General features: G+C 44.8%; 1 protein-coding gene across 3 annotated transcripts in view; it reads right to left on the bottom strand.

Annotated features, from left to right (window-relative positions):
• Positions 1 to 8: 8 nt before the first annotated feature.
• The window catches only part of Eif4e2 (eukaryotic translation initiation factor 4E family member 2), a 28,204-nt gene continuing 1,827 nt past the window's right edge, over positions 9 to 26,385 (bottom strand). For 2 of the 3 annotated variants that reach the window (XM_028789519.1, XM_028789520.1), the window contains exons 2-7: positions 21,444 to 21,558; positions 19,132 to 19,266; positions 15,653 to 15,757; positions 14,085 to 14,237; positions 13,857 to 13,993; positions 12,046 to 12,304 (exon numbers count right to left, since the gene is read on the bottom strand). In XM_028789519.1, the coding sequence (XP_028645352.1) occupies positions 12,232 to 12,304; positions 13,857 to 13,993; positions 14,085 to 14,237; positions 15,653 to 15,757; positions 19,132 to 19,266; positions 21,444 to 21,558 (718 nt within the window). In that variant the 3' untranslated portion in view covers positions 12,046 to 12,231. Of the gene's footprint in view, positions 1,671 to 12,045; positions 12,305 to 13,856; positions 13,994 to 14,084; positions 14,238 to 15,652; positions 15,758 to 19,131; positions 19,267 to 21,443; positions 21,559 to 26,385 lie in introns of those variants that run through there. The other variant, XM_028789521.1, reaches the window with a different exon arrangement.

Genomic DNA, 26,385 nt, shown 5'->3' with positions numbered 1-26,385 from the left:
ACACACACACACACACACACACACACACACACACACACACACACACACACCAGAGAGATGCCCCAAAGGAAGGCAAGTCCAAATGTCTGCTCTTTGGAATTTTCAAGGCGACATGAGCATAGGCAAATGTGGAGGCCTCCTGCTTAGTCAAGCCTCCAGAGGAGCCTTCGCATCCTTGACAGCCAATGATGCTCTGGTGTTGCTGAGCCCTTCACAACCACCCCAGAATGCATTCTTCAGATTCCTGGAGCTTCGATTGCTGTTGGACTTTCTTCTCAGATGGCTTCACCCGCAGCGGAAACACCTTCCCTCTTGGCCCTGTACTGTTCTTTCAGGGCAAGGCATCCCCAGACACAGCGACTGGAGGGGCAGGAGCTGGGAAGCTGGAAGAGTAGGATGGATACAAGGAGATGCTGTTACCTTTAGAGTTCCTGAGACCTGTGGCCAAGGAACCCCACCCAGGCTTCAGGGATATGCTTTAAACAGAGGCCTTAATTTAAGGTACTGCCATCTTGGCTCCCAGGAGCCCGGCACAGAGCACTTGAAGCTGCTGCAGCTGCCCATTTCTTCCTTGATCGTGGGTGCTCTTTTGACCTCTCTGGCCTCAGGCTCCCAAGGTCAGCCTCTCTGATTAAGACATGCCTGTAGAAGCCTTCTGGGCATTGAAGGATCTGGACAATTTGTCTACATCCAGGTGTCAAGGACCAAAAGTCTTTTCCAACCACAGCTGACAGACACAGCCATCAAATGAAGCATTCAGCAAGGCTGCCATTTCTTCAGTTATTCATTTCAGCACTGTGGGACCTACAGTTTTAATGTGGCACTAAACAGCCATTGCTTCCTCCTCCATGACAGACATGCCCCACAGAGCGTGCCCAGCACACAAGTCCTGCTCACATGGGAGGCTGGTTCCAGTCACTGCCCTCAGCCCCAACCCCACACGTGGGACCTGCACTATGAGCTGGCTTCTGACTGAACCGCATCCTTCTCCAGCTTGTCTTACAGGGCAGATGCTTCCTCAGCAAACCTGTGCTGCCCGGGATCACGACTTAAGTGCTGCAGTGCCTAAGAAGAGTCCCACTGGAGGTGTAAGGCGCAAAGGACACAGAATCCTAGGCTGTCATCATATCTTAACACATGTTCAAAGTGGTGGTGGGCTTAGGGGAGAGGAACACACAATAACTTAACAGTAGAGCTGGAAGAGGCTTTTGGTTCTCTTCAGCTCTATGCAGAGGCTGTTCCTGGATGTGCAAGCATTCATAATACTGATAACGTTCAGCTCAGACCCAGCACAGGGCACAGAGGTGTGGTCAGTCATCAAGTCCTTCACACAGCAGGATGCCAAGAGGCACCTGGAGAGTACACAGCAAGAAGACAGCTGCACTCCCGCACAGAACTGCACTTAAAGTGTTTGTCTGTTACATAGTCACATATTCCCATTCTTCTCGCTTATAAGGTCAGCAATGCTGGAAGGTGTCTAGCAGAGTCCATGTTCCAGGAACGAGTGCAGAAGGGGAGCACGTGGCTTAGGTACACCCCTTCAGTGAACAGACAGAAGAGCTGCCTGAGCCTCGCATCCAATTCAGACAGACACACAAACAGAAAAGGATTACTGCCAGCTTGTGCGCTTTCACAATGTGATTTTTGTATTTCGAAAGCTTGAATTGTCCCTGAAAGAGAAAATGGGAGAAAATAGAGTATTCAATACATGGACCATCTAGATATAAGCACACACATATGGGGGAGGACTTGACCCGCTCTGCAGACCCAGCCCTTCCCTGCCAGTCCAAAGCCAAATGGCAGCCTGCCTTCCAAGTCCGTGCAAAAACTTCCAGCCTGTTGCTTGGCAAGGTAAAAGGTTAGTAACTGCCCCAGTGCAGGTAAAATATTAATGCATGCACATTCTCACAGTGGGATACTGTAGCTTTAAAGAGAAAAAAGGAGAAGCTTATATGACGACATCTACAAGATCAACTGACAATCTCTGGTACACAAATAGAGAAGAAAGGCTACATAGGTATGCATTTGCCTGTATATATAAACTCTAAGAAATCCTGAAACGGGCTGGAGAGATGGCTCAGTGGTTAAGAGCACTGACTGCTCTTCTGGAGGTCCTGAGTTCAAATTCCAGCAACCACACGGTGGCTCACAACCATCTGTAATGAGATGTGATACCCTCTTCTGGTGTGTCTGAAGACAGCTACAGTGTATTCATATATAATAAATAAATAAATCTTAAAAAAAAAAAAAAAGAAATCCTGAAACACAGTTTTATAAGGCAGGACAACAGGGACCCAATGGCAAGTGGGCAGGTCAAACAGGGAGGAGGAAGACACAATCAGACCGTCCAATAAACAAATCCAACTCCACCCACAAGCCCCACTTAAAACAGAACTGCATCTCCAGAGTGTATCCTGGTACCCTGGATCAGAAAGTTCTTTCCTGAAGGAGGAACATGGGAGCTTGGGGTTTTCCCAGTATGTGTCTTATGTCCCTTTTACTGGGTGCAGGCAGTCCTGAAAACCTTTCTTACACTAGAAATCTAGCCACAGCTCAGAAGGCCACAGCACCAGAATCTCAGAAATCTCATGGGTTTCCCTAGTGGGGACCTTAAGGTTCAGTCATTGCTGCCCTAGCCCAGGGCTTTGCATTTCAATGTGCTAGGAACTCTGAAGTAAAGAACTCTCACTCCGTGGGCTTCTCAAGTCAATTCCCTATTCATTTTCGAGGGTCGCTGTAATGCCACGGCCTTAACTGCTCTTCTTCTCTAACATCTCTGCTACGTTGAACTAGGCAACTGGTCCCTAGTAAACAAACACCAAAGGGGGAGTATCTTCAGGCAACCACAGGGTCATTCCCTCCTGTTACTGGCTGCTGGAAGCAAGCGACCGAGAGTTTCACAGCTAGACATCAACTATTCTGTACACCAAGAGACGAGTGAGTTGCTCTCAGGGAACTGGAGAAAACTGACATGATTTCCCAAGTCCACTGGCTCTTTTCTAATACATATGACCCTTATCAACTTTATGACCATTACCAACTGTTTTCTTCTAAGGTGCTGAACACAAGGCTAACCAATAGGCAACTGTCTTTTTAAGCTGCATACAAACCTTTCAAAGGACAGATTCCTTTGAGTTGACACAGAGGCCAAGAAAAGATGCTACGGAATCTTAGTGGTACCACAGAGGAAAGAAGAAGGTGGTGTCCAAGGGTTCTTTCTGAACTCTTAGCTGGTGTGCTGTGTCACTAAGTCTGCATTTCAGATGACACCTCTTCTACATATGCCACATACTGAAGTGACCACACAGGAAGTTTGCTCTGCTCCCTTCTCCCCTCTCAGTGCCACATCCATGGCCAGATAAAGCTTGACTTTATCTTTCTTATAAGAAGGATGAACAGAAAGGTGGGACAGTGGGAAAGTAATGGGACTTTCCAACTCAAGAAGAGAGGTGAAAAGGAGTCTGTCTCCTGGATGAGGTAGGTAGCTGAGGCTCTGGATCCAGTACAGCTGCAGGGGCAGGAAGAGGAGTCCAGGTAAATACTAATCAGTGCTAGGGTTGGGCCAGAAATGGCTTCACTCTGTGCAGGCCCACTGCAGAGTCTGCCTACTCTCCTTCAACAATCAGGTATAGCTCTAGTCACTCCCTTCAGGAGCCTCTTCCTAGTAAGAACACCTAAGCAGTCTGTCCTGTCACTTTGCAAGATGGAAAAGGAAGAAGACTGGAAGAACCAAAACCCAAGAGACTCTTCCAGTCAGTTCATAGGAAAACAAAGAGCAGTGAAGGTAGGTGGCACGCTCGGCCAGTACCACCTGAAGCAGCAGGTGGATGGTAACAAGGACCTATGCCTGTAATCCAGTCTTTCTAAAAACAGTGAAAGTTTTGAACACTTAGTGCCAAATTTAGCCTGAGGCATGTTTTTCCCTAGACTAGTTAAGAACTACATTCAGTCAGGCCCTAGCTATACAGCAAGAGGTTAGGTGACAGGGAAAGAAAAGAAAGATGGTAAGCAGAAGTGTCAGAGGCCATCAGTGGCTTCTTCTGCCTTTCTGTGCTTTTCTTTACCTTTGTTGTAGTGATTACAGGATCTCTCTATGTGGTCCGTGTTGAACTGGAACTTGCTACGTAGACCTGGTCGACCTCAAACTTGTGATCCTTCTGGCTTGGTCCCTGAGTGCTACGACTACAACGTGAGGGCCATCACACTATCTCTGTGCTTCTGCCCTCAAACAAAACACCACCGAAAGAGAAAAAGGCAAAACAAAAACCAACCAATCACCTAAACAACAAAACACCAGCAGCTAGCCGGGATGTATATGCTCAGGGCACATCTGAGTATATAGGATACCTGAGCACCCAAGCCCATAGCTTTCAGAAGAATCCTTCTGAACCGTAAGTTATGTTGTCTTGAGATCTCCCAAACTCCAGAGATCGCCACACAAACTGTTTCCTAAGTTCATATTCCCAGTAACCTCTAGGAAAACTGTTGTTCAACTACTCAAATGACTTTGTAATTTTCTTTGCTTCAAAACAGTCACTTTTTAATTCAAGTTTTAACTTTGGAAACAATGGTCTAAGGCAGGAATTAACTCCCTTGGAGAGAGGGGCAAAGTGGTTTCCTCAGAAGGATGTCTTCCTCTCTGGAGTGTCTTGTATGCACCCATGCTCTGTGGTGTACCATGTGACCCTGGGTCCTCAGGTGAATGCTGGGCCACCCAAGTTTCTGCTCTGGAAAGTGGCATGGAAGAGGAGGTCACCATGCCCTATTACCCTGAGTATGCCTCCTTTGCCCCTGGCTATGGGCAGTCTAATCTGGTAAGCAGTTTTGGCTTCTTCTTCTCTCCCTGAAGATTCAGCACAATTAGCTTTTCCTAGGTTCAAAGGGAGTGAATTTGAATCTCATCTCTTACTAAACAACCATGACAGCTGCACTGGCCAACAATTCTTGCTATGTTCACGGGAGCCTCTCCTACTGACTTAGTGCTACTTTCATTAAAAGCCACGGCTCCATAATGAAAGTTAAATAATCTTACAATATGCAGACACATAAAACTTGTAATTTGGGAAAGATATTTGAAGTTTAAGACGTATGCATGTGCCGGGTGGCGGTGGCGCACGCCTTTAATCCCAGCACTTGGGAGGCAGAGGCAGGCGGATTTCTGAGTTCCAGAGTTCGAGGCCAGCCTGGTCTACAGAGTGAGTTCCAGGACAGCCAGGACTACACAGAGAACCCTGTCTCGAAAAAAGCTAAAAAAAAAAAAAAAAAAAAAAATGTATGCATGTAAGGTGTTTTTACTTTTTGTCCTGAGACAGGGTCTCATGCAACACAAGTTAGTTTTGAGCTTGCTCTGTAAGGATAATGACCCTGAACTGATCCTTGGGATTCTATCTCTCAAGTGCTTGGATTACATGTATGAGCTACCATCTTCCTTGCTTTTTTTTTTTAGCCAGGGGTCATAGCCCACACTAGCTTTAAACTTCAGTAATCCTCCTGCTTCTGCCATATTGAGACTATAGGTATATGCTACCATACCCAGCTAGAAACATTTAAATAGCAGTTTTTTTGTCTGTTTGTTTTGTTTTTATCAATTTTCTCTACAGAACATGATCCATTTGTACAGGGGAATCCATTTGATACAAAGAAAGGGACAGGAAGCTAAGGTATTCATGCAGAAGGTGTCTACATCTTAGAACATGTCACCAAACCAAGTCCCAAGCAATAGAGGTGAAATACGAGGTCCTTTCAAGCTGGGTAACGTAATGTGGTGGGTCTCTTGGGAATAGATTAGGAAATTCCTCACAGATTCCTAAACCCATGCTTCAAGGACACCTAGAGCAGCAAGGGCATAAAAAAGACCAGGAGAGGCCACAAAGAGAGAAAATATACCGTGGTAATTACTAAGGAATATGACTTCTCCAAACAAGTCAAAGGTATTTTGGAATAATTTCGTGTCTGTTAAGGAAGAAGTCATTTTAAGTTTCTAATGTAAAGATTCTGCAGGGCTGGAGGCAGGGGAGGACATTTAAGATTTCAACATAACCCAGGCAGGCCCTAGACTCACTGTGTAGCTCAGGCTGGTCTCAGAATCTTAGCAATCCTCTTGCCTCAGCTTTCTCACTGCTGAGAGCATTGGTATAAAGCAGTAGGCCTGGATGAAACTTATAACAAAGTCAGACTATAGAGAAGGGACGGAGAGGGAGCTCAGTGTGACAGCCCATTCCCACGATCCCGCCCCTCAGGAGGTACAGGCAGGAAGATCAGAATTAGAGGTTCAGGGTTATCTCAATTACACAACAAGTTCAAGGCTAGCCTGGGCTACACTGTCTCAATAAAACAAAAACAAGACTGGGGAGACAGCTTAGTGGGCCAAGCATTTGCTGTACAAAGCGTAAGGACTTGGATCTAAAGTCCCAGAACGTATAAAAAGCCCAGCAGGGTGATGCAAGTCTGTGATCCCCATGCACCTATAAAGGAGGCAGACACAGAACATTCTCTGCAAGCTCTTCCAGCTAGCTTGGAATATGCAGTGGTGAACTACAAAGAGACTCAGGAGGCTGGGAACACCATCCACTTTCAGGAACCCTGCAGCTGGTCACCCTAGATCAAAGTAGACCACAGAGTACCCAGACATGCATTCACCTGTTCCTATCCCTCAGTGTCACGTCTTTTGGCTCATCTGAGGGCAGCAGGCCTTCTTGTCTGGAAAACCTTTACTTCCTTCCTAGGGCAGGGCGGGGTTCTGAAGCAGCTACTACATATGGGCATATGGAGCTTGGGGTCTAGGAAGAGGCTCTCTCTGAGGAAAATATTCCTTCAATTTCAGCTACACTTACCCAATTTTCTCTGCTAGAGACAGATATGGGCCAGATACTCCTGATGAACTACAAATACTCAGGCAGGCAGATGCTGGAGCTGGCCTAGCCTTCCCTAGTTTGGAGCCCATCTCTGTCATGTAGATATAGTCTCTTATGTAGCCCTGAAATTCACCTGTCTGTTGACTTCTATTGTGGAAATCAAATTTATAATACTGTTTCCTCATAGTAGACAGGCAACGGCAGCCAACAAGGGGTGCGCCTCTCACCTAACTCATACAGAGGTCTATGAAACTGTCCTCTGGCCACAAAACATTGGCAGATGGCATGGCTTAAAAAATGGCAGAATCTGAACTGCACAGGAAGATATGATGCATATTTACTCTCATGAAATGTTAGTATCTCAAGATATCTCAGATCTGTTGGTGCACAGAGCCAAACGGGAACATAGAAGCATGAGGTCTGAGGACCTTTACAGGGTTAACCATGAGACACAGAATCCAGGGAGGCAGTTTGGAACCTACATTTCCCTGAGGTGCAATGCTGGCAGAGGCAAGGCTAGAGGCAAATGGGAAGAGGGTATCCCCTTGAGGGAGAGGGCTCCTATAGCTGAGAGGTATGTCATGGGGTTACAGAGAAGGTAGACAAGGCCCTACCCTGAGTGTGAGAGACAGAGGGGGAGCGTCCGATCAGCGGCCGCTGCTGTTCACCAGGCCATGAAACTCCTCCCAGGCCCTGGTAAACCAGAGACAAAAACAACAGCACATTCAGATCAAACGCTTAGAACAGAGAGCAGACACCATAACCCCACCTCCCACCTCGATGCCCTCCATGCTGACTGGAAACACAGGAGCTGGGTCAAGAGTGAGGGTCCCAGCAGGCTTTCTTCTTAGAAGGCAGGCAGCTGGCATTTTCAGCTTGGTTTACTTAGGAAGTCTAGCCTTCACTACTTCCTCGAGTACTTCCAGTGCTCCTTCAGCAGCAGTAAAGGGCAGGTCCCTGAAGTCAGAGATGAAGCTCAGCCATGTCCATAAATACTTCCATCTTGCTTCAGCAAAGGGCAACAGTTCTTGCCTCTGCTGCACTGGGTCTGAGAAACAGGTAGTAGAAGCCGTGTCTTTACCAGGCCTGACCCTGAGGGTAAAGGTAGGATCCACCAGCACTGTGATGTCTAAAGATGCAACCTGGCTCTGTGTCATTTTCTCTGCTTTTACCTTTCCAAGAGTCTAGCCTTTTTAAATTTAAGATGGTAAGTATGCCAGATTCTATCTGCTTCTGAAAACACCAGGGTAAGTCTTATCTTTAGATTTAAGATGTGTGGGTCACAGCAGCTAGCATTTCCAGTTAACAGAGCTCATTACAACTTCCATGCTGCTTAACATAAATGTGAGGAACACAACTTGCAAGTGTGACTAGGAAGGAGTTAGAGGTGTGAGCGGTGGGAGAACGCACGCTCCAAGCTCACAGCACAGCCAGTGTCCCACAGCCAGGCCTCCGTGCTGCTGCATGAAGGAGAAAATCAGATTCCTCCAGGGATCCCAGAAACTCTAGGCAGACCACGGTCTCTCACCTTTTTGCTCTACTCACTTTTCAGTTTGAAAGCAGTGACTGTCCTGGGCATTGTATATCAAACTTAATGGTGGCCTAGAACTTGCTCTGTATACCAGACTGGCCTCAAACCCACAGCCATCCACCTGCCTCTGCTTCCCTAGTGCTGGGATTAAAGGCTTACACTACCAGGCCAGACCATTACTCTCTGCTTGGCTTAAGGTAGCAACAGCACTGAGTGACAACACATTCTGCCTCTCACTACACATTTAGTATTTTAGTACTAAAGTAGATGTCATTACCAGGTACTGTAGGCAGGTTTTCTTCTTCAAAGGTGGCACACACCTTTAATCTTTGTACTTGGGAAACACAGGAACACAGTGAATTTCAGGATAGCCAAAACTACATTGTGAGACCGTGTCTCAATAACAAGTAAGGCAATGTATGCTTGAGTTTCATCAATATTGCCCCTCTATAGAATAGCATGCATTTTTTTTGTTTGTTTTTAAATTTTCCTAAAAGCTACTATTTTATGACAAATGGCTCATAGAAAAACCTAAGACTGTTTAAGAAGTGTGCCAGAATTTGTCAATTCCTGAGCTCTTTTTGGAGACACAGTGTTCTCTGGTTCCTAAGGGATACTGGAGGCTGCTTCCCTCTTTACTCTCAATGAAAACAACTGAAAATCCAATGCTTGAACAATGACCTAGGAACCTAACAGCAAGGTTTAATTTCTACTTTTTGTTTTTTGTTTTTTTTCGAGACAGGGTTTCTCTGTGTAGCCCTGGCTGTCCTGGAACTCACTCTGTAGACCAGGCTGGCCTCGAACTCTGGAACTCAGAAATCCGCCTGCCTCTGCCTCCCAAGTGCTGGGATTAAAGGCGTGTGCCACCACCGCCCAGCCTGATTTCTACTTTTAAGTAACTAAGATCCCAACAAGGTCCCACAGCAGGGTTGAGGTCCACCTTATTTATCCTTTTGCTTCCAGAACCTGGAACTAACCTACTAACCTTGCCTAACAACAGCTCACCGGGTGAAGACCTTGAGGGCTCCAGAGGTCCCTCTAGTGCACTGCAGAATAAACTGAACTTCCTATTTTCTAAGCTCAGGCATGAGGATTCTGGGTTTGAAAATAAAGCACTTGGCCACGAGCTCTGGTACCCTCACTCCTGCCCTCCAAGGGTGTGACTCTCTAGTTGCTTTCCCTCCACCTGGCATCCCAAGCACATCAGGAAACTTCAAAACGGTCTTCTTTAAAGAGGAAGTTTATCCTAAAAATTGTCTTATGATTTGAGGGTCTAGAAACGAACACACCAGAGATTAACACAGCCCACTGAGAATTCTGAACAAATTCCAGTGACAGCAACAAAGACTCTTTAAGGTCGGCTGATCCTATCTCACCAGAAAACAAATTATAACATAATCATTTGTTCATAATTTCCTGTTTCCAAAGCCGACAGGCATCAGTGTCTTGTGCTCAGACAGCCCTCACCACTAGAAAGGAGTTCAGCCACCTGCTAGTCTGGGTATAGTGTACAATGCAAGGTCAGGCAGCTCTAAGTTTAAAGTGGCCCAGCACCACCAGGTTATGACTGAACTAAGGCAGTGAGTGAGCTGGCCCTCATCTAAACATTCAAGGTCAATGCTGAAATACGCTGATAGCTAGACCAGGTGAAGGAAGTCTCCACAATTTAGCCTCTCTCTTTCCTTCTCCCTTATGCTCTGCAGAGAACTCCCACCAGCCTGCTCCATTATGGTTAGAGGGTCCTTTTGCCATTCCAGACCAGACCCACAAGGAATACAGTGAGACAACTCCAAAGAGCATCTTCTCACAAGACAGCGCTGTGTTAACTGCCTTTGCGGCAGCAGTTCCCTGGTGGTCCCAGAATTCTGGCTGTTATGAGTTTTCTCCCTCAAGTAGAGGATGCAGTGAGCTATGTGATGTAAGGACCCAAACCTATGAAAACTCAAAACCAATCTGCTTCACTAAGAGGAGCCACGAGCTGGGCATGAGCTGGCATGGTGGCACACACCTCTCAGCCCAGCAGTCTGACGTGGAGTTGGGGGCCAGTGAGGACTACATGGCAAGTTCCAGAGCTGTGACCTGATACAAACACAAGTGAGTATGCTTTATCTTTCTTAGGGACAGTTAGCAACACAAGGACCAAGCAAAGTGGCCTTTTTGTGGGGCAATAGCTACTTCCTAGTTCATCTATCTTTGCTGCAGGAAACAGCAACAAGCAGGGTGACCAGGGACGGCTGGGGTGACAGACAGACAGAGGATACTAGAAACCGGGCTGCAACACAGCAAGCTGGAGGAGTGCTAGTGAAGCTCAACAACTCCTCACAGCGTGCCCTTGCTTATCAGCAGTCCTCATCTCCAGAGTACTTGGGAAACCACCATTACTGCTGGCTCGTCCTCAATCTCAGTAGACAAGACTCACTGGCTCAAATAAAAGCCACAAGGAACAGATCCAGGCAAGAGCAGAGCTGACATCTCACACGTGGCTGGGATCTGAAGGAGGTCTTGGCTCAGGCTGCTGCTGATAGACTCTGCAAAGTAGCATCGAGCTTGTTGATAGAGCAACAATGCACATGTACCTCACAATGAAAGCTAAAGCAGGAGGCCCAAGGCAGCCAACGGCTGACAGGCTTTCTGCATTCCAGCAAATCTCTTTTTTAGACATGCTAGAATATGATAAAGAAGCAATGACATAAGCACCCCCAGAACACGGAGCCTAAGGTCTCACTGTGTTTTGTGGACTCCTGGGCACATAACTAGGGCTAAGTTAGCCAGCTGGAGTTAAGGAGTGTGCTGCTATCAGATTGGACAAAGCACTCTGGAAAACTCAACCTTACAGTTATCTCCCATTCAGACAACCCAGAGTTCACAAAAATGCTTTTTAATTTTTAGTTTTGGGGATGGCTAACAAAGCTTCTGAAACTCTCCATGCAGGTTAATGATCTAAAAGCCATGCTGCCCGCACACATACGCCAAAGCCAGAGTACTCGCAAGGCTAGTATATGTACACTCACATCACTTCAAAGGCGAATCCCCATCCTCACCCCCAAGAAGAAGGCTCCTCTCACCCTAGACCCTGGCACAGTAACCCTGGGCTGGAAAGAACGAAGGGATCTCACCAAGCAAGACTACCAAAGAGGAAGACAATCTATTCTGCAAGGAAAGGGAGGATGTTGCCAAGCAGCTTTGGACTCCAGAGAGAATACCCCATTAGCACAAAGCAAAAAAGTATGTATGTATGGCCACAGACAGACAGAAGCAGGGCTTTAGCTCCAAGCAAGAGATTTCTATTAACTAAAGGCAAGTGGAAGTTAGCAAGGAAAAGCCAAGGATACCCCTTTCCAACCTTAAGAGACTTTCACACTGGACCTGAACTTAGCCGCCACTCTGGGCCAGCCATTAGTCTAACTGGAGGAAACTAGTACACTCGAGCACCAGGCAGTTGGGTCTTCAGAGTTAGTCGTCACCTCATTATTTAATGTCAGACCACAACAGTCCTGAAATAAAGTACCATATGTCTACACAATGGGCTTGTGGCTATGAAGCTACATTCCCTGAATGGCCCTGCATGGAGAAGTCTGTGTGCCATCCCTTGAAAATGGTGACAGTCAATCCAGAGGCCACATCTTGATGCACCGTAAAGAGCAAGAGCATGAGACAAGCTGGTTTAGCACCATTTATTTGTGATCTCAGCTGTTGTAGTAGTTGCTGCTGTCAGCCTGTTCTCAAAGGATAACATGCTCTTCCGTTCCTCTTGTCCAGGACAGAAGGGTCTTCCAGGTGGCACGCCAACAGAACAAGAGACTCCGATGATGCCAGCTTCAATGATGGTGCCATCCAGAGAGAGGGTCATGGCACATTCAATCGCGGCTTCCAGAGGTTTTGAAAAAGGAGCCTTTGGGGGCCCAGCCTGCCTGGCATTCTAGTGAAAGTGCAAAAGGTAGCTCATTGGGAGAGGAAAGAGAGTGGGGAGCAAGGGAAAGTGGTATCTGGGTCTTAAGGAGGGTGCTAGAGCTGCAGGGCAGGAGTCCCAGGGGCTCCTAGGTCCTGGAAGGATTTGTTTATGGGACTTGACAAGTCAAGATGAACTGCCTCTAGGTATCAGAAAGGGAGAACAGTGGGGAGTGAATGGAAACTATCCTTTCCCTTTCCTAACCAGGTTAAATGGGAACCCAGCAAACAAGAATCCTAGGGAAAGATGTAGACCTTTTGAGCTTGGACTAAACCTAGCAGGAGGGCAGACACTATCCCTGTCCTGCATCAGAGTGTAAGACAGACCTGCTCTCAGAAAAACAGTGCTGACACAGGACTACTGGACAAGCAACCAGGGCCACAGATGGCAAACGAGTGCTGGTGGCTCCAGTGAGTCAGAGCCATCTGACACAGGACCAATGCCCATGGCAGAACTCCCAGTCAAAAACTGGCACCTAGCTGGTGTAAGTGAACTCCACCACCACATCATATGAGACTACGTGGGAAAGAGTCTGCCTGCTGATGACAACCACTGTCTCACTATTAGTCTTGATCAGGAATGGCATGATGATGACATTGTACTAAAGATGACAGCAATGATACTTGGTCCTGTAAGCTTTCTTGCTCTGAGGACCTTCAGTTACAAAGATTAAACCAGCCTAACCACAACCTTACTATTTATTTCTGGACTCCCATCTTCTAGCTGGAGAAACTGATGCAGAGTTGCAGAGACTTGCCGAAAGCACATACTGGCTCAGGGCCACAGGGGACCTGACTCCTGGTGGCTGGCTTTCCTCCCACCTTTGAGACAATCTGGAAGCTACTCGCACAAGCTATTCATAATGACCTGAGCTCATCTCTGTCACTGTCCCTGAAGGAGAAGCCCTCACCGGCAGTGCTTGATGTGGACAGCAGCAGCACTCACTGTCTTCAGTGGGACACAAAGTTTCTTTTTCCTGTGACTCTCCCCTCCCTTCTCCCCTCTCATAATCTACTGCACTGCATCTAGACTCCAGTTCTATGCAGACAGAGGAGAGTCACCATTCCTGATAAGATGTCAATCTCCCAAGACAAAGAGGACAGACTAAAGCTGATAGGTTAAACAGACATGCAAAGGTGGGGTCGGGGTGGGCAGGGAAGAGGATTTTATTGTTCAATAATTGTCTTTTAAAACAGCCATGAGAAACTTCTGAAAGAGCTTTGTCTTTCATTTTAAAATAATGGTTAGCATAAGAAAGACAAGACAGCCTATAGAAATAAACCCAGCCCAGGCAGGAAAACTGGGTTTCTCCAGAAGGGCCCTTTGCTACACAGCACCTCACAGTAGGTCCTTGGAGCCTCACTAATAAGAACTTCAGCAAGTGGCCAAAGCCCTGGAGGTGGCTGGTATGTCCCTATGTCACAAGTCAGTGTCATGTATGACCATATTCGTCTGGGCCCAACTATGGAGCTACTTCTGCTAAGCTCAGGGACCTGTCCCCCCCAAACCCCCCAACACGTACTTGATGCTGTCGGTGTGAGTTTTGTATTCCATAATGGTGTTGGGAGGTAGGTTAAGCACGCGCCGAAGAGTATCCCGGATTCGGGCTGTGGTTGCTTGGTCACTGGCAGTCTTATTCCATATAGAAATAATGTCCTCCTAAGGGACGAACAGAATGAATTATCAAACCAAGAAGCAGCAATGAGAACAGCAGCAACACAAGAAAGAACGCTGGCCTGGGCTGACTTACCTGAAAGCGGACAGAGACCACAGCCCCGCAGATCTCCTCCCCAACCATGAACTGCTCCCCAAGCATGGCCAGGATGAGATTCTCCCAGCAACGGGAAGCTAAGCCCTTCCGAAGTCGAATGATCCACTTGCCCCCATTTTTATTTGCATCATCCTATAGAAAGACAGAAAGCATCAAGGTTAAACTACTGGTCCACAATGTCACCTTTGGTATATGTACCAAAGAATACTTTTGAAGACCAGTAAAGTCTGGCCACTTTCTAATTGCCATTATTTCAATGTTAAGGAGAGAAGAAATTGGGAACAACAACAATAACAACAAAAACAAAACAAAAAAAAAGAAAGAAAGAAAGAAAGAAAAAAAGGCAAGCATCCTTGACTTAAATAATTTTTTAAAAAGGACTAAAAAGATCTTTTTAAAAGAACTCACTTTTATCTGAACTATTTCAGGAATCACAGTGAAATGGTATATTCCAAACACAGACCATAATCACTTTTTGCTAAAATCTGAAGGTCACTAAATACCAAGTACACAGACAGAATTTCAGATTTTAACACAAGCACAATGAAGTAGAGACACACAACAAATTAATTACAGCCACACAGCCTAATGAGTACTACTGTAACGTGCAAACAGGATGGTGAGAACATACTGCAGAAACCTCAGGGGGAACACTTAGACTGGTCCTGAGGGAAACATGTAATACGTACAGCAGAAGAAGGATGCTAAGGTTGTATCTCACTGAGCCAGAAGGAAGGAAAGATTTTTCACATTTCTAGAACATTATTTTTTCCTTAGAAAAATGCTCTAGCCTTGGAGTAGAAGTGTTGCTCCAGAGTGCAGTCAAGTAACAGCTCTTCGGAGAGATCACAGAGCTCTCTTCCAGTCTCCTGTTCTCAAGTTTTCTTCTTGCCACTTTAACCCTCTATCTACTAAGCAAATGCACTGCACATGCACAAACACACAGATCTGTTCTAAGGGAACAAGGACATTTTAAAAAAGCTTTTACTGCTATAACAGCAGTAAAATTTGAATGATAGCACCTATGAGGGAGTAGCACTATTTGAAAGAATCAGACAGATTAAGAGGTATGGTCTTGCTTGCTAGGGCAAGTATGTCACTGGGGGTGGATTCTGACGTTTAAAAGTCCAGAGTCTCATGCTTTGCCTATGAATCTCGATGCTGACCTGCTGTCCCAGCACCATGTCTGCCTGCATGCCATTATGCTTCCCGCCAGGATGATAATGGACTAAACCTCTGAAACTATAAGCAAGCCCCAATGAAATGCTTTCTCTTATAATAGTTGCCTTGGTCATGGTATCTCTTACGGCAATACAACAGTAACTAAGAGAGGACCATCTTCAAAGCTATAAGCCATGAATACATACAATTATATCAACGCCTTTTCCTAGAGATGCATGCTCCCAAGATTTACCAAATAGAGTTACAGCTTTGAGAGAAAACTTCAAAACTCTTTTAACCTTGGCAGAACTTAAAATTAAAAGTAAACAGATAAATAAAGAAAAGTGAGTTTTCTCCCAAATGCAGCTAGAGACGCCAGTCCTTACCTCCCACATAGGTTTAATCCCTTCTTTGAAGAGATGAAAGTCACTGTGGCCTGTCAGGTCCCCAGGACGTACCATGTGGCTGTAAAACTTCCAGAACTGCTCCACCTGTAGAAAGAAGAGCCAACAGTACAAGGACTTTATCTCTTCTTTGAATGTACATAAAGCTGTATTACTGAGAACAGAGTCGTGAGAGACACCTTGTCTCAGGCACCTTCTTTTGGGGACACATTTTCATTTGGAGCAGGGTAGAAAAAAAGACCATCATATAGGCTTTTTATTTGGTGTAAGACAAGGTCTCTTGTGGCCCAGTCTTGAACCGACCTAGCTCCTGCCTCCACCTTCCAGGTGCTAAGACTATAAGCATGCACTACCATGCCTGCCTAGAACAGTTTAATCAAAGAAAAACAAGACAAAATAAAACACAACACGTAACACTTTCAATACAAGGATAAACTGGCCTGGAGGGCTGGATCAGGGTCAAGTACTCTGGTTTACCTTCCAGAGGACCCAGATTCAAATGGCAGCTCACAACCAACTGTGAGTGACAGTTCCAGGGGATCCAATACCCTCTTCAGACTTTACACACGGTACACATGTGGTACAGATATACATTCAGCCCAACACTAATACAGATAAAATATTTAAAATCTAAAAAAAAAAAAAAAAGTTGGTGAAAACTGCTGGCTTCCGTCGTCAGCAGCTTTGAGGTGGCAAAGGAGGCCACGCTGACAAGTCCTGCCTCTCATCATGTAGTAACAGCACCAGCTTTTCGCACAACTGAAAGCCTTTCATACTGAGGTATGTCAGGAAACACAGGCCTCACCTGCATATACTTGTAGAGCCAAATCTACTTTTTTCTTTTTGTTTAGACAGGGTCTCACACTACAGCTCAGACTGAACTAAGGCTAGAGTTTCTATCCCTCCTCTTAGCTGGAAAGATTGCGTCTCTTGTTTATTTACTCTGAACTTAAGAAAACTAGATTTATGCTTTTCTTTCAAATGTGTTTATATACTTGTATTTCCAGTATTCAGGAGCTAGGGCCATGGCTCACTCAGTTGGAGTTACATAGTGAGACCCTGCATCAAAATAAACAAAAACAACAACAACGACGAAAACAACAAAAAACAAACAAACAAACAAAAAATCTAGAGGCTGGAAATCCAGATGGGTTAGGGGTTGAAAGGACTTGCTGCTCTTCCCAGAGGACCTGAGTTCAGTTCCCAGCACTCACATTGGGTGGCTCACAACTACCTGTAACTACAACATCAGGGGATCTAATATCCTCTTCTGGCCTCTGTGCATGCACACACATACACAATAAATAAACTTTGAAAGATGTCTTATTAAAGATTTATTTTATTTTTAATTATGTGTATGTATCTGTGTCTATGCACATGCCCACAGGCTAGAAGATATCAGATTCCTGGGAGCTGGCATTACAGGAATTCGTGGGTACCTGACATGGATGCTGGGAACTGAACTTGGCCCTCTACAAGAGCAGTATTCTAGTGCTGGGAAAGTGGCTTGTGGCTCCAGGAAGCTGAGGCAAAAGAATCACAAGTTCCAAGCCAGGCTGAGATCTAGCAAGCCCTTGTCTCAAAACAAACACTATCACAATCTGGGCTGGTCCTTGGCTCTGTGCTGGGTAGATCCTTTCTTGAATGCCAGAAGAGAACAGGAGCTGCAATGACTTTTAGAGGTCCTCTCTGGGCCTCTCCTCCAAGTCAGGAAACAGTACTTTTGTCTTAACAATGGAATTTTTGGAAAGACATCATCTGTGGGGCAGAGGAGCTGACTCAACGGTTAGGAGCATTTGCTGTGCTTCCAGATGACTGGAGTTTGATTCCCAGCACCCACAACAGAAGGCTCATGACCGACTCTAACTCCAGCTCAGCTCTAGGGAAGCCAACACCCTCTTCTGGTCTCTGAGGTGCCCACAAGCATGTGTGCACATATACACAAGCACATAACAAAAGTAAAAATTAAACCTTTAGGCCAGATATAGTGGCAGAAGTAGGAAGACCTTGGTGAGTTCAAGGCTAGCCTAGTCTACATAGTGGCTTCTAGGCCAGCATAAAGAGACTGTTTTTCTGAAAAGGGAAGGAAGGGGAGGGGAGGAAGGGGAGAGAAAAAAAAAAGAAAAGAAACTTTAAAAAACAAACAACACGAGAAAAGGAAGAGGAAGAGCTAGAGAGGAGGAGAGATGGAGCCGCCATGGAGAACCACACACGCATCAAGAGCAGTCCTGGGTAACAAATTTTATCTAAGGTTAGGTAGTGGGTAACAACTCTAATTGTGTCAGCAAATTGTTAATTGAGCATTTCTAAATATATAAAGCCATCGGATAATCTTTAAAAACAAACAAACAAAACTAGAACTACTGCTTTAGATTTGAAAATAGTTTCATGTTATCATTATTCTCTGAGAGGGATTTAGTATCACAGGCCCTTCCTTCATTCTATTTTTTTCCTTTCTTAAGGTTTTCCAACAAGACAGGGTTTCTTCATGTAGCTCTGGTTGTATACCTGCATGTAAGCCTTGAACTCAGAGATCCAACTGTTTCCACCACAGGCTGTTTCTTAATGCCATGAATTATGACAGCAGACTTCAGACTCTATCACCTGTCCAGTGAACACTGAGGGTGCTGATGGCAAACCTCTTAATTCACAAGGAAAAAAATGTAATTTCACAGAACCCTGAAATGCCTTTCCCAGTTCCTTCTCTGATCCTAATAGTTAACCAGTTGTTCTTAACAGCTGCAACCGTACTTGGAAATTAGTCTAACATTCTCACACAGCAGACAATCAAAACTGTGATGGCTTCTGTGTTAGCTCACATCTGTAATCCCAGCACTTAAGACAGGATTGTGGCAAGATCCCAGACCAGCCTGGGGTTACACAGCAAGACACACCGTCAGAAAACTGACTCTGCATATAGAGACTAAACATGTCTATTGCATACAGGGGTTCAGGAAAACCTTTGTTCAACAACACTGGTGTTAGCTGCAGTTAGGGTCTTCACATTTACAAACGTAGTAAAGAGACAGGAGGGGAAGGAAGGGTGGGCTGGGGTGAGGAGCTTGAACAACTCTGTATTGATGGCATCCACAAAACCAATTTTATCAGAATCCAATTTCATGAGGATAGATAATATAAACAAGGAAACTCTCTTATGACACTTCCTAAATATAAAGATTCAATAAATATCTGCTAAAATAAAAATAAAAAAACCTCAAGCCAAGCCCCTTTTTAATTTCTGCATTATGCCTTTCTGATCAAAGCTACCATCCTCACACTTAAATTACCTACATGTTACCTATGAATGTCTAACAACGAACCAACGTGAACTTGGGAATGCAACTCAGCCAAGTAAGGAAACAGAATGTTTAACAGTTACTAGGAAAGTAAATAAACAGCAACAGAAATGCAGGTAGGAGGGCCATATCAATGAATATTTCAGTGAACAACTAAGTACTCACAGAGGCAAAGGTGCCAATCTGCTTGATGTTCTGCTCATAGCTCTGTGAACTGGTGGGGCGGCCAGGGGTTCTCCTAGAGTACCAAAAGGTGTAGTTGTACTGCAGGGGATGTTCTGCTGGTCCAGGGACAACAGCCTGGGAAGTACAGAAGGTATGTTAGTTCATGGCTAACTTTTCGTTCCTTGGTCACATGCTGGAAGGCCTTTTTATTGTATCACTTATATTATATTCACATTTGTATACCTTGTGTGTGTGCATGTGTACATGCATGTGTACACATGCACACACGCGTGCCTGTATGTGGGTGCTTGCAGAGGCCAGAAGAGGGCTTGTGAGCTACCTGGCATGGGTGGTGAGCACCAAAGTCTGGTCCTCTGTAAAAGTAGCAAGTGCCCTTAACTACTAAGTCACCTCTTCAGCACCTTGTTTTTTTAAATTATGCTTATTACTATCATGCATGTGTATACCAGACAGAATGTGGGAGCGCATATGCTATGTTGTGTGTGTGTAGAGGTCAAAGGAGAATGTTCAGATGGTTGGTTCTCCCCTTCTCACTGTGAGATCCAAGGATTGAGTTCAATCATCAGGCTTGTGCCTGACGAGCCATTTCTCTGATTCCTAATAAACATTTAGTGTTACACTCCCACTAGATGTGGTGGCACAATCCTTAATTCCAGCACTGTGAGACTGAGGCAGGCAACTGTCAGTTTGAGGTCATCTTTGTTTTCTGACTGAGCTCCTGGCTGGCTAGTCAGGGCTACACAACCAGACAGTGGTTTTTTTGTTTTGTTTTTGTTTTTTGGGTCTTTGTTTGTTTGTTAGTTGTTTGAAAGTGTATTCCCTTACCACCATAATTTAATAATAACACCATAATTTCAATTATTTGCAATGTGCTGAAGTCTGCTCACACAGTACATTCTTTACTGGTTAGCAGATTCTAAGTTGCTGTAACTCCACTTTCTGCCTTTCTCCTAACACCATAGGCATTCATTATCTCAACATATGGCCACTCCAAGTACCATTCCTCAACATCCATTACTAAAAACTGGCCTAAGCAACTGTCTGCAAGATGGAGGGAATAACAGCGAGCACCTCAAAGGGTCACTGTGAAGAACAGATGACTAGAAGCACGAGTGCCGGCCACTGCCTGTCCCACTGTAAGCACTCAATGAACATAGGCTTCTTTTTATTTTCCCCTTTTTCTAGACGGTGTTCCTCAATGTGCTCCTAGCTGGCCTGGAATTCACTCTGTACATCAGACTGGCCTCAGATTCACAGAGATCTGCCTGCCTGACTCCCAAGTGCTGGGATTAAAGGTGCACGATGCCACTGCCTGCACCTTTGTGACTTCTTACCACCTTGCAGAAAATGCTTGTTTGGCAGGTATTCAGATTATGAGATAATTAGCGCTATAATACTGAGAAACTTGATCTACGACTTATCTTCCATTCCCTAAATTCTCTGTATCCCAAGCCACTCTCAGTGTGTACTACTGTTGACTGAAAAGCCTAAAACAGGACTTGTAAAATTTGAATTACTAAGTAGCCTTTAAAGCAAGTCCCAGTTGAGAACTCACTTGCCCATCTCATATGAGGAGACTAGACAGCAAGATAGCACTCCAAGACTTCACAACAAGAGGAAGTTCTAATTTCCAAAATGAACTCCAGTCATTCTACCATTTTTTAAAACTTGTAGTCATGGATGTATACTAAGATTTCACTGTGACATTTCCATACACACAGATTTTGGTCACATCCAGTGACCCATGGCCTCCTCTTTTTTTTTTTTTTTTTTTTTTTTAAATTTTTTTTAACTTTTTTTTTTAAGATTTATTTATTTATTTATTATATGTAAGTACACTGTAGCTGTCTTCAGACACCCATATGAGGGCATCAGATCTAATTACAGATGGTTGTGAGCCACCATGTGGTTGCTGGGATTTGAACTCATGACCTCTAGAAGAGCAGTCAGTGCTCTTAACCGCTGAGCCGTCTCTCCAGCCCCGGCCTCCTCTTTTTTACCCTCTCCTTCCCTTTCCATACCTTTCCCCCCTTTTTACAGTGCTAGGAATTGAACACAAGGTCTTATTCCAAACACAGAGCGGTATCCTAGTCCCTGTATCTTTTTTGTGCCTCTCCATCTGTATGTGTGTCTGACAGTGTGTGCACAAGAGCACATGGGGGAGCAGTCTCTCCAGCCCCCTCAACCTTGTTTTAAGAACAATCAGAGATTCCAAAAGAGTGAATCTGCTATAAAGAGATTCCATGAGATAACCAAGGCTCACTACACCTGTATCATAACCCCAAACATACCTTCCTCTTGCCACCGCCCTGGCTCTTGTCTCGGTCTGTTTTTTCCTTCTCACCATCTTTCTGTGTGCTGTTTTCTTCATTTTGATCATGGTCTCCACTGTCATCATCTTTTAAGCTACATGGGAAAGCAAAATAATGTCATTCCATGACTAAACTATTCTAATAAAACCACAAGGTCATAAAACTACCATCTACGTAGCCCCAAGTCACTGGAATCTCAGGCCTATGAGGTGTGTCTGTGAGAAGGGCAAAGGGGAAAGCAAACCAGGAATATTAAATAAAAACTACTGAATTAGCTACCTCATGAACTCCAGCGAACAGTCTTTCAGTTTCCTGACAGCAGCATAACAAAGCAGTTAAAGAGCTGTTTTTTGTTGTCAAAAACAAACTGGTAATGAGAATTTCTGGACAAATAATCCCGCTGACATGTGAAAGTTAAACTTGCCTATCCGTATCTACTGCCATGCCTGCTCCTTCCACCTAGCTTCCTCTCCTAGCTGTCCTTCCTCCACACCTTACATCAGTATCCTTCTCTAGTCATCTAGTTCCTCATCAGTCTGTAGGAGGGTCTGACACCAGTCTCTCCTCTACACTTCCTAAATGTGAATCCGTTATTGAACCTGCGTCCTCGAGATGCTAACTTCCTATTTACCTATCCTCTAGAGTAACATACAACACAGAGTGCTTTTCACAAGACTTTAGAAATTGAGTCCTGTCCAGAGCCATACTCCTCTCCACCCCAACCACTCTTCCCACTGGCAAACACCTTGCTTCCAGCCCAAGGTGTCATTCCCCCCTGCCTGTTTCTTCTTCGAGACAGAGTTTCGTTAGAGCAGTATCATACCTCATCTCAGTATCACTGGCACCCAAAACAAGATGACACAAAATAAAGGTTAAATGAAAAGGAAAACAAAAGGAGGAGTGGATGTGCTGTCTCATAAGCAGAGTCAAAAGTGAAACCACCTAAGACCCACCAGATGCAGACACAAACACCCAGCTTGGTGCACAAAGAGTGCACATCTGCTCAATCTGCTAAGGTGGCTCAGTGGGTAAACTCGCCAGGCTTGTAGCCCGAGTTCAATCCCTGAAACTTACATACTGGAATGAGAACCTACTCCTGCAAAGTTGTCCTCTGACCTCTATACTCTATGCACATACTTTAAAAAAAAAAAAAAAAAAAAAGATGAGGGAGACAGCAGAATGGCAATTCACTCTAGAATTAGACCATTCACCACAGGTTTTCTCCAGAATCATCTTTTGGGTTCTATGATGGTATGTACAGAAAAATGGAATCAGGCATGTTCAAGATAGGCCTCAGCAACACCTCAGCTGTACTTCAGACATCATCCTACACAGACATACAATTATGGTGTAGAACAGTTTCTATTTTAGAAAGTGGTGGTGGATAGCCGGGCAGTGGTGCCGCACGCCTTTAATCCCAGCACTCAGGAGGCAGAGGCAGGCGGATTTCTGAGTTTGAGGCCAGCCTGGTCTACAGAGCGAGTTCCAGGACAGCCAGGGCTACACAGAGAAACCCTGTCTCAAAAAACAAAACAAAACAAAACAAAACAAAACAAAACAAAACAAAACAAAACAAAACAAAACAGAGAGAGAGAGAGAGAGAGAGAGAGAGAGAGAGAGAGAGAGAGAGTAGTGTTTGTTGTTTGAGTTTTGTCTGCTAATCTTTAATACCTAATATAATAGGATGAATAAGCTAGTCATGTATTGGGGTACCTGTTCTGCCTAATCGGTAGCCATATTGTAGGAGATACTCATGTGGTCATTCCCTGTGATGTAGACCTCCCTACCTCCACCCTGGTCAAGACCCAACTAGGTAAGGCATAAGAGCAAAGGGCAGTCTGGTCTGCCTAGTAACCTAGGCCTCAGAACTTTTTTCAAAATAAAGATTCCTCTCCCTACATTGATTTCATCCAAGAGAGCAAAGACCAAGGATTCAGAAGCTGGACCAGCTTTAGGGTCCATGAAAGAATCAAGACTCGGAGCAAAAGGGACAGGCAGTCCAGAGAGAGAAAGGAGTTGGAACTGATGAGCAGAGCAAGTGGAGAGAGGTGTGCAGATACTGCCATCTGTCTGCTTCTTAGAGGCATCACCAGTGCTTAGTAAACTTCTTGGTTAAACTTGCTTTGCTTAGTTTCCTTTTCAAATCGTGCCTGCCTTGGAGATAAGACCCATGGATTAAATATTACCAACATTTACCAAGCAGCTCACTGGCTACCAGAAGACCTGTCCTCAAAGAACTGAGGAGAGATAAAGTATACAAAGCCTCAACTTGGTGCAAAGGGCCATTCTGTGTACACGTCCCCAAACATCTCCTGCCTGTTCCCAATGAACCCCTTCCACTCCAGCTATGTCCACCTAAATGTAGTTCCCCATCTTTGTCCACATCTACCATGTTCAGCATGTACTCACGCCTCCACTCCTGGTTTACTGCTTTTCAGGATTCACTTTCCCTTGGAAACATCCCCTACTCTCTCCCAATGTAGGCTAAACCAAACTCTCCTCTTCTGCTCTGTCCTGGTTGTACTCTCAAGGCCAATTTTCATCATGAATATCTCCTGGATTTTTCTACTGCTTTAGCCCCAAACAACTCTCTTCTGTAGAGCACATCCTCTAGGGATACAGCCCTTTTGTCTTCTCTTTGGCTCCTAATCCCTACTACAGCCTCTGAGGTCACTTTATTAGATTTTGGTTGAAGAAGGACAGTCATGTAGGACTTTCCATTTTTGCCAACCTCAAGAAAAGTATTATATTCCTTTCTTTCCTAGTGGTTTTCTTTCGGTTACTACTAGGAAACAAAAAGAAAACAAAAATAGTTAAGGTAGAGAAGAAACAATGCTATTATCATTCTGAAGCCATCTTACACTCCTTTCTAAGCCAGCAAATAGGAGCTTCAATGAACTTCATTTTTATCTTTATGCTCTGGCCTTTATTTTAGTTTTGGCTGTGCTGGTAATAAAACCCAGCACCTCCTTCACAGAAGGCAAGGACTCTACCAATGAACATTTCCCCCCCCCCCCCAATCTCTTGTTTTATGAAAAGGGGTCTCTGTCTCTCTATGTAGCCCTGGCTACACAGAGAGCCCTGGAACTATGTATACCAGGCTGGCACTGAACTCAAGAGATCCATCCACCTGTCTCTGCTTCCTGGGATTTTAAGGGTGTGTACCACTAAACCTAGCCTGCTTTAGTCTGCTCTCTGCACATCTATCTAAGGCAAAGGGTATACAACCTGCTCCTCCTCCTCCTCCTCTTCTTCTTCTTCTTCTTCCTCTTCTTCTTTATTTTTGGTTTTTCAAGACAGGGTTTCTCTTTATAGCCTGGGTTGTCCTGGAACTCACTCTGTAGACCAGGCTGGCCTTGAACTCAGAAATCCGTCTGCCTCTGCCTCCCAAGTACTGGGATTAAAGGCGTGTGTCACCACTGCCTGGCCTACAACCTGCTTTTCAGAAGCTGTTCTTCTCAGCTTAAAAGCTGGATTTGAGCCAAGGTACAGTTCACACTGAAGCAGTAGCACTCCACAGACTAAACTACTCAATTCATATTCAGAATAAGTGACACTTGGGTTAGCTCTCCAAACTTCTGTCCAGCTTCTTCCCAACACCGTCTGAACTAGGAAAATTCTGTGTAGGGAGGAACTTTATCTAATTTTCCACTGCTATCTTTAGCATCAGGCACGAACATAAAACAAACATGTCTAATGGATGGATCTCCAAATAGCAAATTAGGTGGTTTAGAAACACTTAAAAATAGGCCAAAAGCTAATGACAGAAAGGAACCCATATAAAATACAGACCAAATCAAGCCTGGCATCCCAAAACCCAGAACCTGAAAACCAAGTTTATCATAGTTGGGACTATACTTCTTGAGAGGGCATCTTAGGGTTTCACATGTTAATAACATGAAAGACAATGAAACCCTGCCTCTTGGTGAGTCTAATGACCATCCTTTAAAGCTATTAGCAGCTTTGGTTACACTCAGAGGCAGAGCCCACATATTAAAGGAGGTTAGAGGGCCCCTTTAATCTGTGTCCATCAGACTGTACTACTGCACTTACTGGAGACTGAACTTTGAGAATGATTCTGGAAAATTCTGGGGAGATGTGATAAAGAGTACAGACTCCAAATATGGAGCAACATTCTACAAACTGCAGGGTTTTCACAAGAAAATCTGAAATGACAAAACCAAAACCAGGGATAAGGGTACCATCTTTAATTGCTAACTTTAAGTAAAAGCAAGCTTTTATTTTTGTCCTTTTCTGCAAAGTTAGAAGGCAGGCAGGGCTGGAGAGATGGTTCAATGGTTAAGAGCACTGAGTGTTCTTCCAAAGGTGCTGAGTTCAATTCCCAGCAACCACATGGTGGCTCACAACCATCTGTAATGAGATCTGATGGCCTCTTCTGATGTGTCTGAAGACAGCGACAGCGTGCTCATATACATTAAATAATTAAAAAATTTTTTAAAAGGCAGGCATTAAAAGACCCTACTCCTTACAACAGCTCATAGTTATAATTAAAACCACCCAGCAAAATGTTGATAAAAACACTTGAACAAAGTAGAAGAGTGAGCCTGAGTTGGCCCTTTAGGCTATCTTGCACTGGTTACTCAACCTTGAAAGGCCTCATTTTCCTTAACCATCAGAAAACATGCCAAGATCTCTTTTGCAGAGTTCTTAGGAAGAAGCTAGTGCGAAATAGAGAGGAATATAATACATACAATGGGGACATGGACGTGAGGAACAACTAGAAGAAAGGAAACCAGATAGAGGAGAGGGGTCACAGGGGAGTCCAGTGAGGAGAACAAAGTAATGACACGTGAGTATCAAAGTGTCCTAAAGGAACCTGTTACTTTCTATGATAACCCAAAACCTTGGGAAAAAAAATCCAGTGATGCCTCTACGGTAGATAACCACCATAGGCTCATAC

The sequence above is a fragment of the Grammomys surdaster genome, unplaced genomic scaffold, assembly GCF_004785775.1.
Source record: "Grammomys surdaster isolate TR1022 unplaced genomic scaffold, NIH_TR_1.0 125846, whole genome shotgun sequence".
Classification (NCBI taxonomy): Eukaryota; Metazoa; Chordata; class Mammalia; order Rodentia; family Muridae; genus Grammomys; species Grammomys surdaster.
The sequence above is the reverse complement of the archived record's forward strand: the minus strand, read 5'-3'. Positions and strand labels throughout refer to the sequence as shown.